Source organism: Rhinopithecus roxellana, chromosome 21 (assembly GCF_007565055.1).
Source record: "Rhinopithecus roxellana isolate Shanxi Qingling chromosome 21, ASM756505v1, whole genome shotgun sequence".
NCBI classification, from domain to species: domain Eukaryota; kingdom Metazoa; phylum Chordata; class Mammalia; order Primates; family Cercopithecidae; genus Rhinopithecus; species Rhinopithecus roxellana.
In genome coordinates, this window is record NC_044569.1 from 28390122 (window position 1) to 28404334 (window position 14213).

General features: G+C 33.7%; 1 protein-coding gene across 1 annotated transcript in view; it reads right to left on the bottom strand.

Moving 5' to 3' along the window:
• Positions 1 to 269: 269 nt before the first annotated feature.
• TMX3 (thioredoxin related transmembrane protein 3) overlaps positions 270 to 14213 on the bottom strand; it is a 41046-nt gene continuing 27102 nt past the window's right edge. The window contains exons 11-16 of the mRNA XM_010358892.2: positions 11027 to 11084; positions 10791 to 10844; positions 9528 to 9584; positions 7504 to 7633; positions 5980 to 6048; positions 270 to 3750 (exon numbers count right to left, since the gene is read on the bottom strand). Of these exons, the coding sequence (XP_010357194.1) occupies positions 3490 to 3750; positions 5980 to 6048; positions 7504 to 7633; positions 9528 to 9584; positions 10791 to 10844; positions 11027 to 11084 (629 nt within the window). The 3' untranslated portion in view covers positions 270 to 3489. The remainder of the gene's footprint in view (positions 3751 to 5979; positions 6049 to 7503; positions 7634 to 9527; positions 9585 to 10790; positions 10845 to 11026; positions 11085 to 14213) is intronic.

A 14213-nucleotide genomic window follows, 5' to 3' on the forward strand; every position in this document is an offset into this window, starting at 1 on the left:
AAGATATGCTTTTGGAAAAAATACTTTATCAGGTTTGCCAAATACAAACTATATCAAACCTATGAATATCAGGTTCTTTATTTGTAATACAGTAGAATGAGACTGCAATCTGATCTCTCTCATCTCTAAAATTCTATGTTTCTATACTTAAAACTTATAATTTTAATAAAAGGAAACACTTTCTGGAAGATACAGCCATAGCTGTTGTCTTTGAACGCAGAGCTATTCTTACTGCAAACAACCAGGATACACAGTAAAATTAACAATTACAGGTTTTCAATTACTTTATTTTAGAAAAACAAAGGTTTACAGTTTGTGCCATAGGCAGAGTATCATGAATTCAACAAGTTAGTAATGCAGACTTTCAAAAACCTCTATAGATTAGTCCAAAGTAGAAAATTATTTTTTGCCCACTCTTGGACTCAAGACACATTCAGAAAAAATATATATTTATAAAAATAAAATGGCAAGCCTAATCCCACCAATTGATAGTCGTAATATCCCACACTGGTTTATTTGATATCTTAATGCATAAGAACAGTCGAACGATTTTTCCCTGTCCTAACTCCATGTCATATGAAGCAACGATGAAAATATTTGTTACTTTTTGCAACACCAAAATAAAAAGGCCCCAAAGCAAAACACAAAAAAAAGTCACTAACAAAATCCACTGAACAAAAACAATACTACTAATTTACCTACTCATAGAGACCCTTCCTTAAATCCCCCAGGTATTTGGCATTTAAATGTTATTTCTCAATCAGATACCAGGAAGCAACTATGTGAGAAAGAAAATGAAAATTCTAGGTCTAATACACGTTAAACAAGCTTCAGGTAATAGTAGCTGAGAAAAATACTGACGCACATAATGAAACAAAAAGACTTGCCAGATATAATGCGGTGCACAGGGTACTTGATAAAAACATGCATTTTGTCTCGCTGAAATATCCTTAAATATTATCTGAGCACCAAATTCTGCAAAAGCAAGGATCTAGAATCCTGAATTTAGAAGTTATAAAGAGAACTTCACTGCACTTAAAAGCTCCAACTTCCTGAAGGACCCCGTTATTCACACAGAATCATGACAAAATTCATCATGGAATTAGAATGATACCTATGTTCTTCCACTAGATTCACTTATTAAGAGACCTATCTTTACATGGAAGTAATTTTTCATGGAATGAAGCTAACATTCATGGTAATCTCTGATATCACATTGAAGGGAAAAGCACACGAGCAAACAAATTTTAAAATCTGTTTTGTGAGTAGTCTGACAATGTAAATAAACATCTCCCAAAGTAGAAAAAAAAAGCAAAATTTTAACACAAAAATAAATAAAAATTATTCACTTACAAACCACCTGCACATTTTGTTTTCCCAATAGACACACTTTAAAGCACAAACAAAATATAAGGCAACAGTACAAAGCTGTGAAAAGGGTAGCAGAGAACTGAGGCATTCATTTATAAAGAACATCACAGAATACAAAGGAAGATCACTGGATGTTTGCATTCACACTGAGCTTTACTTTTTTTTTTTTTCCTATTAAGGTCTTTCATTTACAGGTAATGATCAACAAGACAAAAATATGCAGATGACTAACTATAAATATGAAAAAATTCAATGACATTTTCTGTAACTATTTCCTCATGTCACTGACTGCTAAGTTTTCACTTCCTTACTAGGCTGAGTCTCAAATGAGGCGTCCATACGCATCTAAGCTTTTCACTACTACAAAACAAGCTTGACTATTGGGAACACTAAAATTTATCTTCCCAAGAATCACTTATTATTCTTTGGAGAAGAATCTACTTGTTAAATTAACAGCAATTATCTCCAGTTTCCACTTAATAGCATTTCACTCTAGTAGTTCCTGAATTTTGGACTGCATATTTGCTTCATTTCCAAAAAAAAAGAAATATGGAGTGTCAAACACTAAGAATAGGTATTTAATTATTAAATACTAAGAGAGTACACGGATAAAACAATTACTAGTAATTCCTCGGTAATTAAGATACAAGCGTCCATACAGTCTTGGTTAGTATGGCATTAGAAACAACAGAAGGCTGCCCTTGATGACTAAATTGCTAAACAACTTCGTGTCGGGACCATGAATCACATATTTTTTGACCATGAGTTACATATTTTTAAATAAATGTTCAGTAAAATTCTTTATAGTGGAAAATTACTCAATGAATAGCCACTCAAATCTTAGTTGCCTAACATAAATTCTAAACTTAGCTAAAATGAAGGCTTCAAAAATAATTTATCTACAATAAACAAACCAAACTGTTACTTTAAAAAAAAAGGGTTTTTAGACATTGCTTTGGATAGAATTCCTGTATTAGTTTACAGAAGATGAGAGGTCACCTGATGAAATGGGTGACAGAACTAAGAAAATGGAGAAGGTAACCAGCTGATCTTTTTTCCACTGGATGTGACTTGTCACTGGACATGCTGATGTCACTCATTATTCATTATGAAACAGACACGGACAGGTCTACAGCATTACATAATAGATGTGTCAATAAACTTTACGTTTCTGTGGGTACAAACATACGTATTCTGGAGTATAAGTTACCATAAAGTTAACACACTGTAAACATAAAAATATGATACATACTACTTTTCAAAAAGCAGATTTTTATCAAAGGAAATGTTAGAAGAAATCTCAATATATAAAATAGAAATAAAATACTAGGCTGTTCTGGCTAAAGCAGGGTAGGATTCATAGAGACCCTTCCCAACCTACAATGACAGATGAAATAACCATTAAGAGTAATCCAAGGAATGGGTTGAAACCTCTACTCTCAGTAAACCCTGTTCATTTTGTGAAAGTCAATCACAAGGCTTTTTTTCCCATTATCTAGGTCCATATGAAAATTTTATGATAAAGCAACTGAGTATAAAGTTAAAAAGTAACATTTCTTCTCCTTTAAAAATAACTAACAAAATAAAACCACTATGCTATATAAAACCACATTATTTTTAAACTCATAATCTTGATACATGGAAAAAGTTATTAATTCTCCTTAAAGTGCCTAAATTTTAAAGACTTACTTTTGTCCATATAAATATTGTCCAAAATATATGAGGGAAATGAATGGCAGCAGGGGAGGCATTACTTTTCTATATCACACATGTATCTTCTACCTGACTCACCAATTTAAATATTCTGCCCAAGAATCTTAACTTTTTGTCACAGAATATTCAGATAGAGAAACATGCAAATAGAACTGATCTGTTCTAATCACAAATCTCAGGTAAATTTTGATGGAGTGCTCTGTGTTTGTTTCAGACAAACCGTTCATCTCTTTGCTCCAAACACTTCCCCATGTATAGAGGGACTACTTTAATCCATGCAGTTGATATTAGCAAAATACAAATAACATGTTCTTTTCTGTAAAGATCATGATTAAATGTCTAAATTCAATAAATAGACTCTTTAATAATTTGAAGTCCTATCAAATATTTTATAGTAATCAAGTCTCAATCTTTCTTCTTTTCTAATACATCCTTGGGCTCCTGCACTGTAGGCACTACAGATCCTGCACTGCTTGGCTCCTGCTGTTCTTTGCTCTCTTCTATCTGTTCTTGGTTTTCATTTTCACTTTTAGACACTTCATATCGTTCTTCTATATAACCTCCATCTGTGTCGGCTGTGTAGATTCCATAGCACATGATACTGATGACACCCAGTGGCAGGCCAAAGAGAAAGCAGCCCATCAGTGGTGAGCTCTTGAATATAGACTGTGGAAAGAGAATTAAAACTCAGTTCCCTTCATATGTAATTCTGATATATAAAGCATGACATGAACTTGAAACCACTATAGATTTCTCTTGTTGCTATTCAACTTGTTCTTAGTTCCAATGAATCAAAGTCAGTAATTTCAGCAGTAACTACCACGTTAAAGACACTGTTAAGAGATATAATTTCTATACGCACATACATACGCATGTGTGTGTAGAACCAGCTATCAGCAGGAGAAAAAGGCATCAAATATTCTATAGCCTTTCCTAAAGACACTGATTTTTCTCACACTAACCACAAAGGTCTCTTTAAGATGCTTACTATGTGCAACCAGCAGCTTTAGAGTTGTTTCCCGAACTACAGGAATCTGCTTATGGAGAAGGCTGCGTTATTTACCACAAAGAGGGTACACACATACTCTCTTCACGTGACATTTTTAATATTTTTACTTACCTGGTTAGCAGTAAAGCTTCATTGACTAATTTCCCTCAATTTACATACTGTGTTCATAGCTCCCAGAAAAGTAAGAGTAATTTTAATGAATAGGGTTTTCAACTAGAATATACTGCATGAATTGCAACGATAACTTGAGAACATAGACAAGTTCAGAGAAGAAAAAGATCACTTTGAATTGAGGTAAGAAAAGAAAGTTTCACAGAATAAAGATGTGTTTTAGGTAGGAATTTAAGGATGAGTGAGAAGGAGGCAGGATATGGGACAGGGTGAGCACCAGGCAATTTGCATTAGCAAAAGCTAATATTCAAAAACCAATGAGGAAAATACTTCAGATGGACAGAGTATTCTGATGTACACCCCTGGAAAAGGGAAGGAAAGTGATCAAAATCGATTATTTTAGTAATATTAATTGTGTAGTGGAATACAATATAGATTGGAGACTGGGCAAGTGGAAGTATGGAAACCAAGTGAGAGAGAGCAGCAGCTAGACAGAATGTGATTAGGGCCCAATCCATGCTTGTGGCAACAGGAAAATACAACAAACTGAAGGATGGATACTATGCAAGGAAAAAAAAACAAAGACTCCCAGAATTTACTTCTAACCAATAAATGTTAGCTATATTTTCATGATTGCTTTGGGCCACAATGAATGAAAATGCCCATGTAATAGCTCAAGAAGGACAACAGGAACTAAGTTTAGGGCTCAAACAAATTTAGGAATTCCTCCACTCTCAAGTTGATTGACAGTTAAAGCTGGCAGAGGAAGAACAATTTCTTAAAAGGACTGCAAAGGGGAAAGAGAGGAAAGGGATGCTGAGAAACACTGACTGGAGAGATGGGGCAGGAGCAGGGGAGTAGTGATACTCACAGCAGCACGGAAAGGAGAATATTAAGGAAGGGATGCTTCAAAGAAATCCAGGGGAAATGCATCAACTGATCTAATTAGTTTGATAGTGTGAAAGGAAGAGGAAATTAGAATGGCAGAAATAATCAGGTGCGAGGTGACAGTGAAGAAAGTCAAGGAAATATATTTAGAAAGTAAGAGAGACAGGTAATTAGGGGCAGACATGTCAATTCATCTACCACTGTTGATATTCTACTTACATATAACAACTGTGAATAAACTGGGACAAACAAATGAAAGTAAACACTGTTAGAAAGGATTTGATCCATCATATTTTAATTCCACATTTAAAGTCTTCTATAAAAAGATTAAAAACAAAAAAAAAAAAAAAAAAGGAAGGAGAGAAACAGGGAAGAAGGAAAAACATCTGTAAATGATCTTAATTATTTATCAACTAGGGAAAAGTACAGAATTAACAGGGATGTTTAAAACTTTAAGATCTAAAATTTTATTTTGACTCCTGCAAAATAAAAAGTGACTTCCCAGCACACATCGTTTTCTTCAAGAAAAATGACCAATTTACAGAAGACAGCACGTAATGGAACTAAAAATTTCCTATTATCTACACTTTCAACAAATCATGGAAATTACTAAGTAAAAAGTTTACACGGTAGGTTGCAGAAATAAAATCTTTTAAGTTATATTATCAAGTTAATTGATTCTGAATTTTAGTTTTAACTCATCAATCATATAATTACAAACAATTTCCACCTAATGAATATATTTTCTTAAACACTGACTAGTCATATCCTGCAAATTAAAAAGACATATTTTGACCTAATCTTTTCAAATTCAGATTTTTAACACAGCTAGACATAAAGAACCTGTATCTTCTTCATTATCAATGACATAAACTGTCACAACTTACCACAATAGTAGATTTGGCATCAAATACTATTCTTTTCAATCTCTGCAAAATGCTATCACCTCCTTGGGCCTTCAAACAAAGGAAAAGAAAAATAAATTACTTAAGTACTATTACTTCATTTATTTGGTGTTACATAACCTTGTAATCATTGCAGGCCAAATGGTTGACTCCAAAATATTACATAATCACCTGAAAGGCCATGTGGTAAACATGTACTGTTGTTGTTTTTTGTCTGTTTCATGTCCAGCATTCCTCCTGCCTGCTTGTGTTAATCACTCTGATTCTACTCTAAAACATTCCTCCTCCTCTATTCATAACCCACGTAGCTTGGCTGAAGCTGACCCACCCCTGAGTACAGCCTAACCAGCTTTTGAGTTTAGCTGGGACTGCAAAACCAGAGCTGCAGGATACATTTGCTACTGTGCAGGGAGAGGCTCCCTGAGGATGAAAGTGCTGAAAGGAAGAGAGAGAAAAATTCCTGATGAAAATCAATCAAATCCTGTATTCGGCCATATCTGCAATCTGGCTCATTTTTCAAATTTCCAAGCTCTATGAGACAATAAAATCTGTTGTTAAACAGTCTGAGTTGCATTCCACTAACTTAAAAATAAAAGGCTGATTATATAAGTGAGTTTCATTTCAACAAATTATTTTCAAAAATACTCTATTTGATTAAGAGTGTTTTTCAAACTTCTTCACCTTGACCGAAAGTAATGTTTGTTATTCTGTGAGCAAATTTTATATAAAGTTTGTGTAAAACTGAAACAACTCTCAAAAAATAATAATTAAATTTCACACACACACAAAAAATGAAGGCTCTTTCTTCTAAATTTTATTCTAGTCTATTGAATTAAGACGCATGCTAGACACAACCTGGTTGTGACTTGCAGTGGTTTCATGACTTTCTAATACAGGTTGCAATTCACAGTTTGAAAAACACTGCAGTTAAAGTTTATAGGAAAAAAATATAAAATTAAGACTATCCATTCACTTATTTCTGAGAAATATTTTATAGGATTAAGTCTAGAACTCTCTATGGGAGCTTTTACTCTCAATAAATTTCCTCATTTCTTGAGAAATCGTGATCTTATTTGCAGATTTTCTTAGAAAACCAGTCCTAACAACTTAATCCAACTGTACTTTTGGACCTACAAACATACTAAGAGACAGGTAAGTTCACTATTAAGATTACCCCACACAATGCAGACCTCCTAGCATCCCTAGCCCTCAACCTTAAATGCCAACAGCATCTCCCCATCACCGTGACAACCAAAAATACCCTCCAAATAACCCCTAAAAGGACATTTCCATCTTTTAGCAACCTCTGCCATAGAAGAACCTTCTGTATCTGGGAGAATGTAACTCTACTCTGCCTATAATTGGACAGAAGCAACGTATGGAGGTCCAGCCCTCTACTCTGGGTGATGGCCAACTATTCTTTTCAGAATCAGAAGTAAAGAAATGAACTAGTTTCTCCTCTAACCCCTGTCCATCATCCCTTTGAAACAGAAGTGAACAACTTACTTCTACTGTGCCATCCAAAATGTTATTAATAAACTGGACCATGTCTTCAACATTCTTAATCTGTCTATCTAGCAAGAAATATTGTTGGTTTGAAGTATTCAGTACAACTACAGTTGGGACTGTCAATTCACTGAAAATATAAAAACAAATCAAAACACACATTAAACACAGCAAAGTATTCTGATATTCATGTATATCTCGGTAGCTATAATTACAGAAGATATTTAATAAATCTGTGCGTATTTTATGATAGAAAATGATCAAACACACCTAGTATTTATTTTATGCATTCATGACATAACTTTTTCTTCATTTTTTTTTTGGTATTTCTAGGATATGCAATTCATCTTTAACTCTTTTCAAATTATCAAAAATCTCAAAAAATTTTTACAATACATGTATTGAAAAAAAATTCCTATGGGTGGATCTGCACAATTCAAACTTATGTTGTTCAAGGGTCAACAGTCCCTTTAATAATTGTATAGATACTTTGTCTTGATTCTTCATTATATCCTACATCTGGTACTTTAATCTTTGGCAAATCCTCTTAAGTTCTTACTGAAATGAGAGGGATAATAAATGAAGTAAGGTGATGCTAATTATATTTCAAGATTTTAGCTGAAAATGATGAATGTTACCTTGGATTTGTAAGTTCACCCCCTTCCTCGCTCAGTGTTCTTACTTAGAAGATAGAAAACACCAAAATAATCTAATATATTGCAATAACGAATGAAGGCATTTGCTACATCTATGACACTAAGCAAAGCGAGAGAAAACCAAAACAACAGCATCATGTTGTTGAACTTCCACTGGGCCCTCAATGCGGCTAAGAGTTAGTGTGTCTCTAGTGAGATTTCTCCATCTTCATTTAGAGGCTAGCTTATTTCTGTAGCCCTCTCCTAAGCCCTGTCATACTTGCTATCATGTTCTGCCTAACTTCTCACTCTTTAGACTTTTCTTAATTATTGCCTCTTCCAGAAAACATTTCTTGAGCCCTTCCACCTTAGTGTGCACTGTGTGTGGCGGGGAGGCGGGGGGTTGAGGACGGGAAAGTGTCTCTATGTTCCAGAGCCCTGTCCTACATAGATCTTTTCATACAGTTCTGTAATTAACATTTGTGGTCTTATCCAGTGGACTATAAGCATTTGAAGACAGGGACTCTATTCATTTTTCCATCAACAGTGTCTAACAGTGTACAACATACAGTAAATACTCACTAAATGTTCACTGAATAGAGTGGGTTCTTGTTTCAAATTTATTAATTCAGTACAGGGTTTGGTAAATGTTTTCTAATATCAGTCTTGGGAAGTGGCAAATTAAATCTTTATATCATAATTTTAGATAAAAATTATTTTAAAACTGTGTATTTTCCTACGAATTTAGTCTACTAAAATAAATTCTAGAACAATTAGGTTTTGAATGCTAAACATTTTCTATTTAAGTCTTTACATAATTTTAAACAGATAAAAATTTTAAAATTGCACATTTTCTTACAAAGTTATTTGTCTTTAAAATAAATTCTAGAACAATTAGTTTTTGAATGCTAAACATTTTCTATTTAAGTCTTTACATAATTTTAAACAGATAAAAATTTTAAAATTGCACATTTTCTTACAAAGTTATTTGTCTATTAAAATAAATTCTAGAACAATTAGTTTTTGAACGCTAAACATTTTCTATTTAATAGTTACATTGTCTATTAAAACTGAACTTCTCAAGGTATGTATTAAGCAGAAGCTATGAAATTTACAAGTTTTGGAAAAATGGCTTCTTTTCAGAATACAAGAAAACATTAAATCAGGAGATAATTTTTTTTTTTTTTTTTTTAGCTATAGACCAATATTAAAGTCAGTAAGTTTCGAATACAGAATTTGAAAACTAAAGTAAAATATTTAATGGGAAAATATCTGTATCTGAGTAAGTCAACTGTTTGCTTTTTTTCAGCTATTTAATCCTTCTACCTGTATCTCAGAAACAAATTAATATTAAGATTTGATAGCAAAATCATTCAGCATTTTACTTACTCCATCAGCAAGGTATTTATGTAGTCATTTCCATCCATATGGCCAAATTGAAAGTCCCTAACAAACGACAACCAAAAATAAATAAATAAAAGGCGAGGGGTGGGGAGAGAAAGAGAGAAAGCTCCTTAAACATCAAAAAAGTAAATAAAACAATGAACTTAACTTTAGGCCTCAGTAAGCCCAGAAACTGTAAACATCTCATATGTAAATCATACACAATAAATACTGCTAAGAGTGTAAATTCTACTGGCTTCTGAGATACAAATACACGAGTAAAAGAAATTCTAAAACATTTCTACTTGGTTTATGCATATTTAAAATTCAGGGAAATATAAGCTAATCTATCTGAAATATGTTTAAGAAAAATTACCCATTTTCCCTAAAAAAAAAAAAAAAAAAGGACTAATCAAAAGATGCTACATACCATGTAAGAAAACTATACAATGACCCATTATTAGAAGACTCAGAATAGGAAAGAAATAATAATTCAATAATAAAATACATTTATATTGACGGTCTTTTTTTATGGTAGGAACAATGATTCAGCATAGTAAAAATATATGTATTTCTGATGCCATTTTTTATTCAGTGATTCTTTTGAGTTTCTGTTAGAATAATCATCTGCCTATCTCTGACTTCTGATTGCTCATTTATCTCCAATTATAACTACATGTGCATATTTTATTTACACAAAATGCATCTCAAATCGTATCAAGAAGCCAGGTATGATACAAATTATAGATCAAACTGTTTCTTTTTTAACTTGCAGGACATACCATCAGTGAATTTCAAGATCCAGACAATTCATGCTAAAATGCAATGTGCTATACAGTAGTCCCCCCTTATCCAGTTTCACTTTCTGTGATTTCAGTTCCCCATGGTCAACCATGGTCTGAAAATATTAAACGAAAAATTCCAGAAATAAACATATACATAATTTGTATTATAGTGTATTATTACAATTGTTCTATTTTATTACTACTGTTTATCTCTTACTGTGCCTAATGGATAAATTAACCTGTATCACAGGTATGTAGGTACAGACAAAATTATAGTATACGTAGCATTCCATTCTATGCAAAGTTTCAGTCATCCACTGGGGGTCTTGAATGTATCTCCTGTGGATAAGTGAGGATTACTGCTATACTTCCCTTCCTTGATTCACTTCTAGAAGCACGAATACTAACTACTAAGTTTGCTTTACTAAATTACAAAACTGTATTAAAAAAAAATAAAGGAATTCCTCAGAATATAAGCACCTACCTATGGAAGAGGTCTCTGTAATCTCTTGCAACTTCCTGAATAATTGACTTCAATCTGTAGAAGAACAAACATATGAATTGGTCATCTGCACTTGAAAAATATAATTTTCCAATGACAGTATCTGCTCTCTTACATCTAACTGCTGCAGGAAAAGTAAGATACCACATCAAGTCTATCTAAAACCATGCAGTCTGAAATGAACATCTGACGCTTCAAACCATATCGAGACATTATACCTGGCATGTTCAACTGATGTATTTTTCTCATCAATAACTGCAAGAGCCACAAGCTTTCCTGAAATAAAGAATGACACATCTGAATTCAATCGCCCTTATTACACAAACTGTTCAATCAACACTTTAGTTCTGAGGAGGAAATTGTCAAGTATTTCTAGAGTTTAATTCCAATCACCCTACACATTATAGCAAATTAAATCAACAAATTATGGTATATGTTTGTAGAGTGAATCAGTGAATTAGTCATCCCAGGTGACAAATTCCCTTCCACTTCCCACCCCAAAATGTAAATACGAGTAAATATGTAACAATGTATACACTTAAATTGTACTTTTTATACCAACTTACAAGCTTGAACTGTATTTTTTCCTTACAGCCTACAAATTGACTAAGATAACTTTTTCAAAGGCTAAAAGCATAGGAAATAAGTTGATTAAAAACAAGTTTGCTAAGAATTATTGTAGCTCTAAAACAATGGTCTAGAAGAATAAGAAAATGATTTTTACATGGCCATTGACTTTGGTACCATGATTCAGTGCTTGCCAGTTATAATATGCAGAATTAAACTGACTCACATTTACTTAACCTTAAATACAACATAAAGCATATGTATCCTGATATCCTCTAGGAAGCCGGCATGATGTAATAATCAGAAGAGTGGTGTTAGAATCAGAAAACCACACACCGCTATCCAGTAGTGTCCATCATGTTCCAGGCACCATACCAAGGCGCAGGGGAACAGGGAAGTGCCTCAGTAAACTTCAACCTATTTTCAAAAACTAATACAGATTTCATAGAGGTATTGGGAGAGTTAAGTAAGATTAGACGCACAGAAATACGGACATAAACCTGGTTCAGAACAGGTACATACATGTAGGATTAAATCAATAATCTTTTAGTATTATTCCTGTATTTTAATGCTGCTTCTAATTCCATACTGCTTCAACACCTGTTTAAATTCTACACAATCTTTAATCTTCTTTTAACTCTCTGATGAAAACAGTTCACAATGGTATCTACCGTCTTGAAATATCTCATCTACTATTCATTTTTTTGTATTATATGCTTCTTTAATTTTCAAATGCCTCTGAGTTTTTTTTTCAAAATGTCTACAACACGCAGAGCATTCTCCCACAGACCAACAGGGTTCTAAGAAACACAGACACGGTTTCTCACATATTAGTTCCACAATTATTGAGTGTTAAATAATGTACCACACACTGGGCTGGTTACGAGGACATGATGATGAGCAAACACAGACAATGCTCTGCGCTTGTGAAAGCACAATACAGTAGAACTGGTAGACATTTTCATCAAATAAATGCCCCGTTAAAAAAAAGAATATGTTGCTATAAAAAAAATTATAGCGTAAATTAATGTAGTTTGATGGGGTCAGTAAAGATTTTCCTAAGGAAGCAGTATTTGGTCTGAGTTTGATGGATAAATATGAATTAACTGCAAATTTCCAAACAAAGAAAAAAAGCATGCAAAAAGGTGCTTTGGTTCAAGTGGCATAGCCTTTTCAAGAAACTGTTATCAAGCAAACTTGGGTAAAAATGATAAAATAATAGTAACAATAATAAAAGAAACTAAAAGGTTAGCGTGCCTCAAGAAGGAAGAGTGTGGGGAGAGGCTAGAGTGAAATGAGGCTGGAGATGTAGGCAAGAGTTAGAACTTCTGAGAAAGACACGAGGTGTCCGAAGCCGCAGAGCTTCAGACGGAGGCTGCTGTGGTGCTAGCATAAGGGGACAGGTCGGGTGAAGAGCAGGGGCACGACCACAGCTGATGCCTAACGAGGGCAATTATGTCAGACACACAAAAGAACACTGCCACAGCACACTTCTGTTTCCAAATTCATCTGGGAAAAGATGTGTTCAGTTAAGCCAAAGTCACTTGTTTTAATCACCTCAAGTTCATGCTATCTCCTATAATTACTATACAAGCAAAACTACTATATTCCTACATTTCCCCCTTTTCCTTTCATGTGAGTCTGAAATAATCAAAAAGGCCAGGCACGGTGGCTCACGCCTGTAATTCCAGCACTTTGGGAGGCCAAAGTGCGAGGATCACGAGGTCAGGAGATCGAGACCATCCTGGCCAACACGGTGAAACCCCATCTCTCCTAAAAATACCAAAATTAGCTGGACATGGTAGTGTGCACCAAGTCCCAGCTACTCGGGAGGCTGAGGCAGGAGAATCGCTTGAACCAGGGAGGTGGAGGTTGCAGTGAGCCAAGATCACGTCACTGCATTCTAGTCTGGCGACAGAGAAAGACTCCGTTTCAAAAAAATAAAATAAAATAAAAATAAAAAAAAATAAAATAAAATAAATAAAATAAAATAAATAAAATAAAATAAAATAAATAAAATAAAATAAAATAAATAAAATAAAATAAAATAAAATAAAATAAAATAAAACCACAGTCTTTGACACTGTCCCCAGCAACTTCCCATAATGAGCTAATACATAGCTCCTTCTGTAAAGATAAGCAAAGACAGAAATATCCCTAGACACAGAACATTAAAAGCAAGCTCAGGAAGATAACAGAAATATCCCCCAAAATGTTAAAAACAGGAGAACATGTAAGAATGTCTCTAATTTTTATTAATTAGATTTAAGAGGAGGCGATCATAAAGAAGAAACCCTACGCCTATTACTTACATTAAAAAAAACTGAGTCTTGAATAAAATTTTCTCATTGTTTTACTCAAAAGCTATACTCCCATCCTACTTATCATAAAGTTATTAATGGAAACAAATGTGGCACCAATAACCAAGATTTCTCATTTCTAATTTGCTATAAATTTATAAAACACTTTCTCCTAAAACTTACAGTTAGCTTCTTATAGTTTTCATAGTTTGCATCTGAGACCATATAATCGGCTTCTCATAGCTTTCATTTTTGTATTTGTGTTTATATTTGCATTGCCTGTCATTTGCAACAGTGTAACTTTAAGAAACCATGCCAAATTTAATTTACATTTTTCCCTTTCACAGGGAAGAGCAGGCCTTATAAACAGGTTGTGCTAAGTTTTATCTTAACTCCTATCACAAAATCAGTCTCCTGAGTATAGCTTCTTAGTTGGTTATTTTTCTCACTCTCTTATTACCCAGGCTTTTTGTTTTCCTTGTCACCATCAGTTCTATTAGTAAACCATCGCTTTAATCACTGACCCACATGCAAAGGT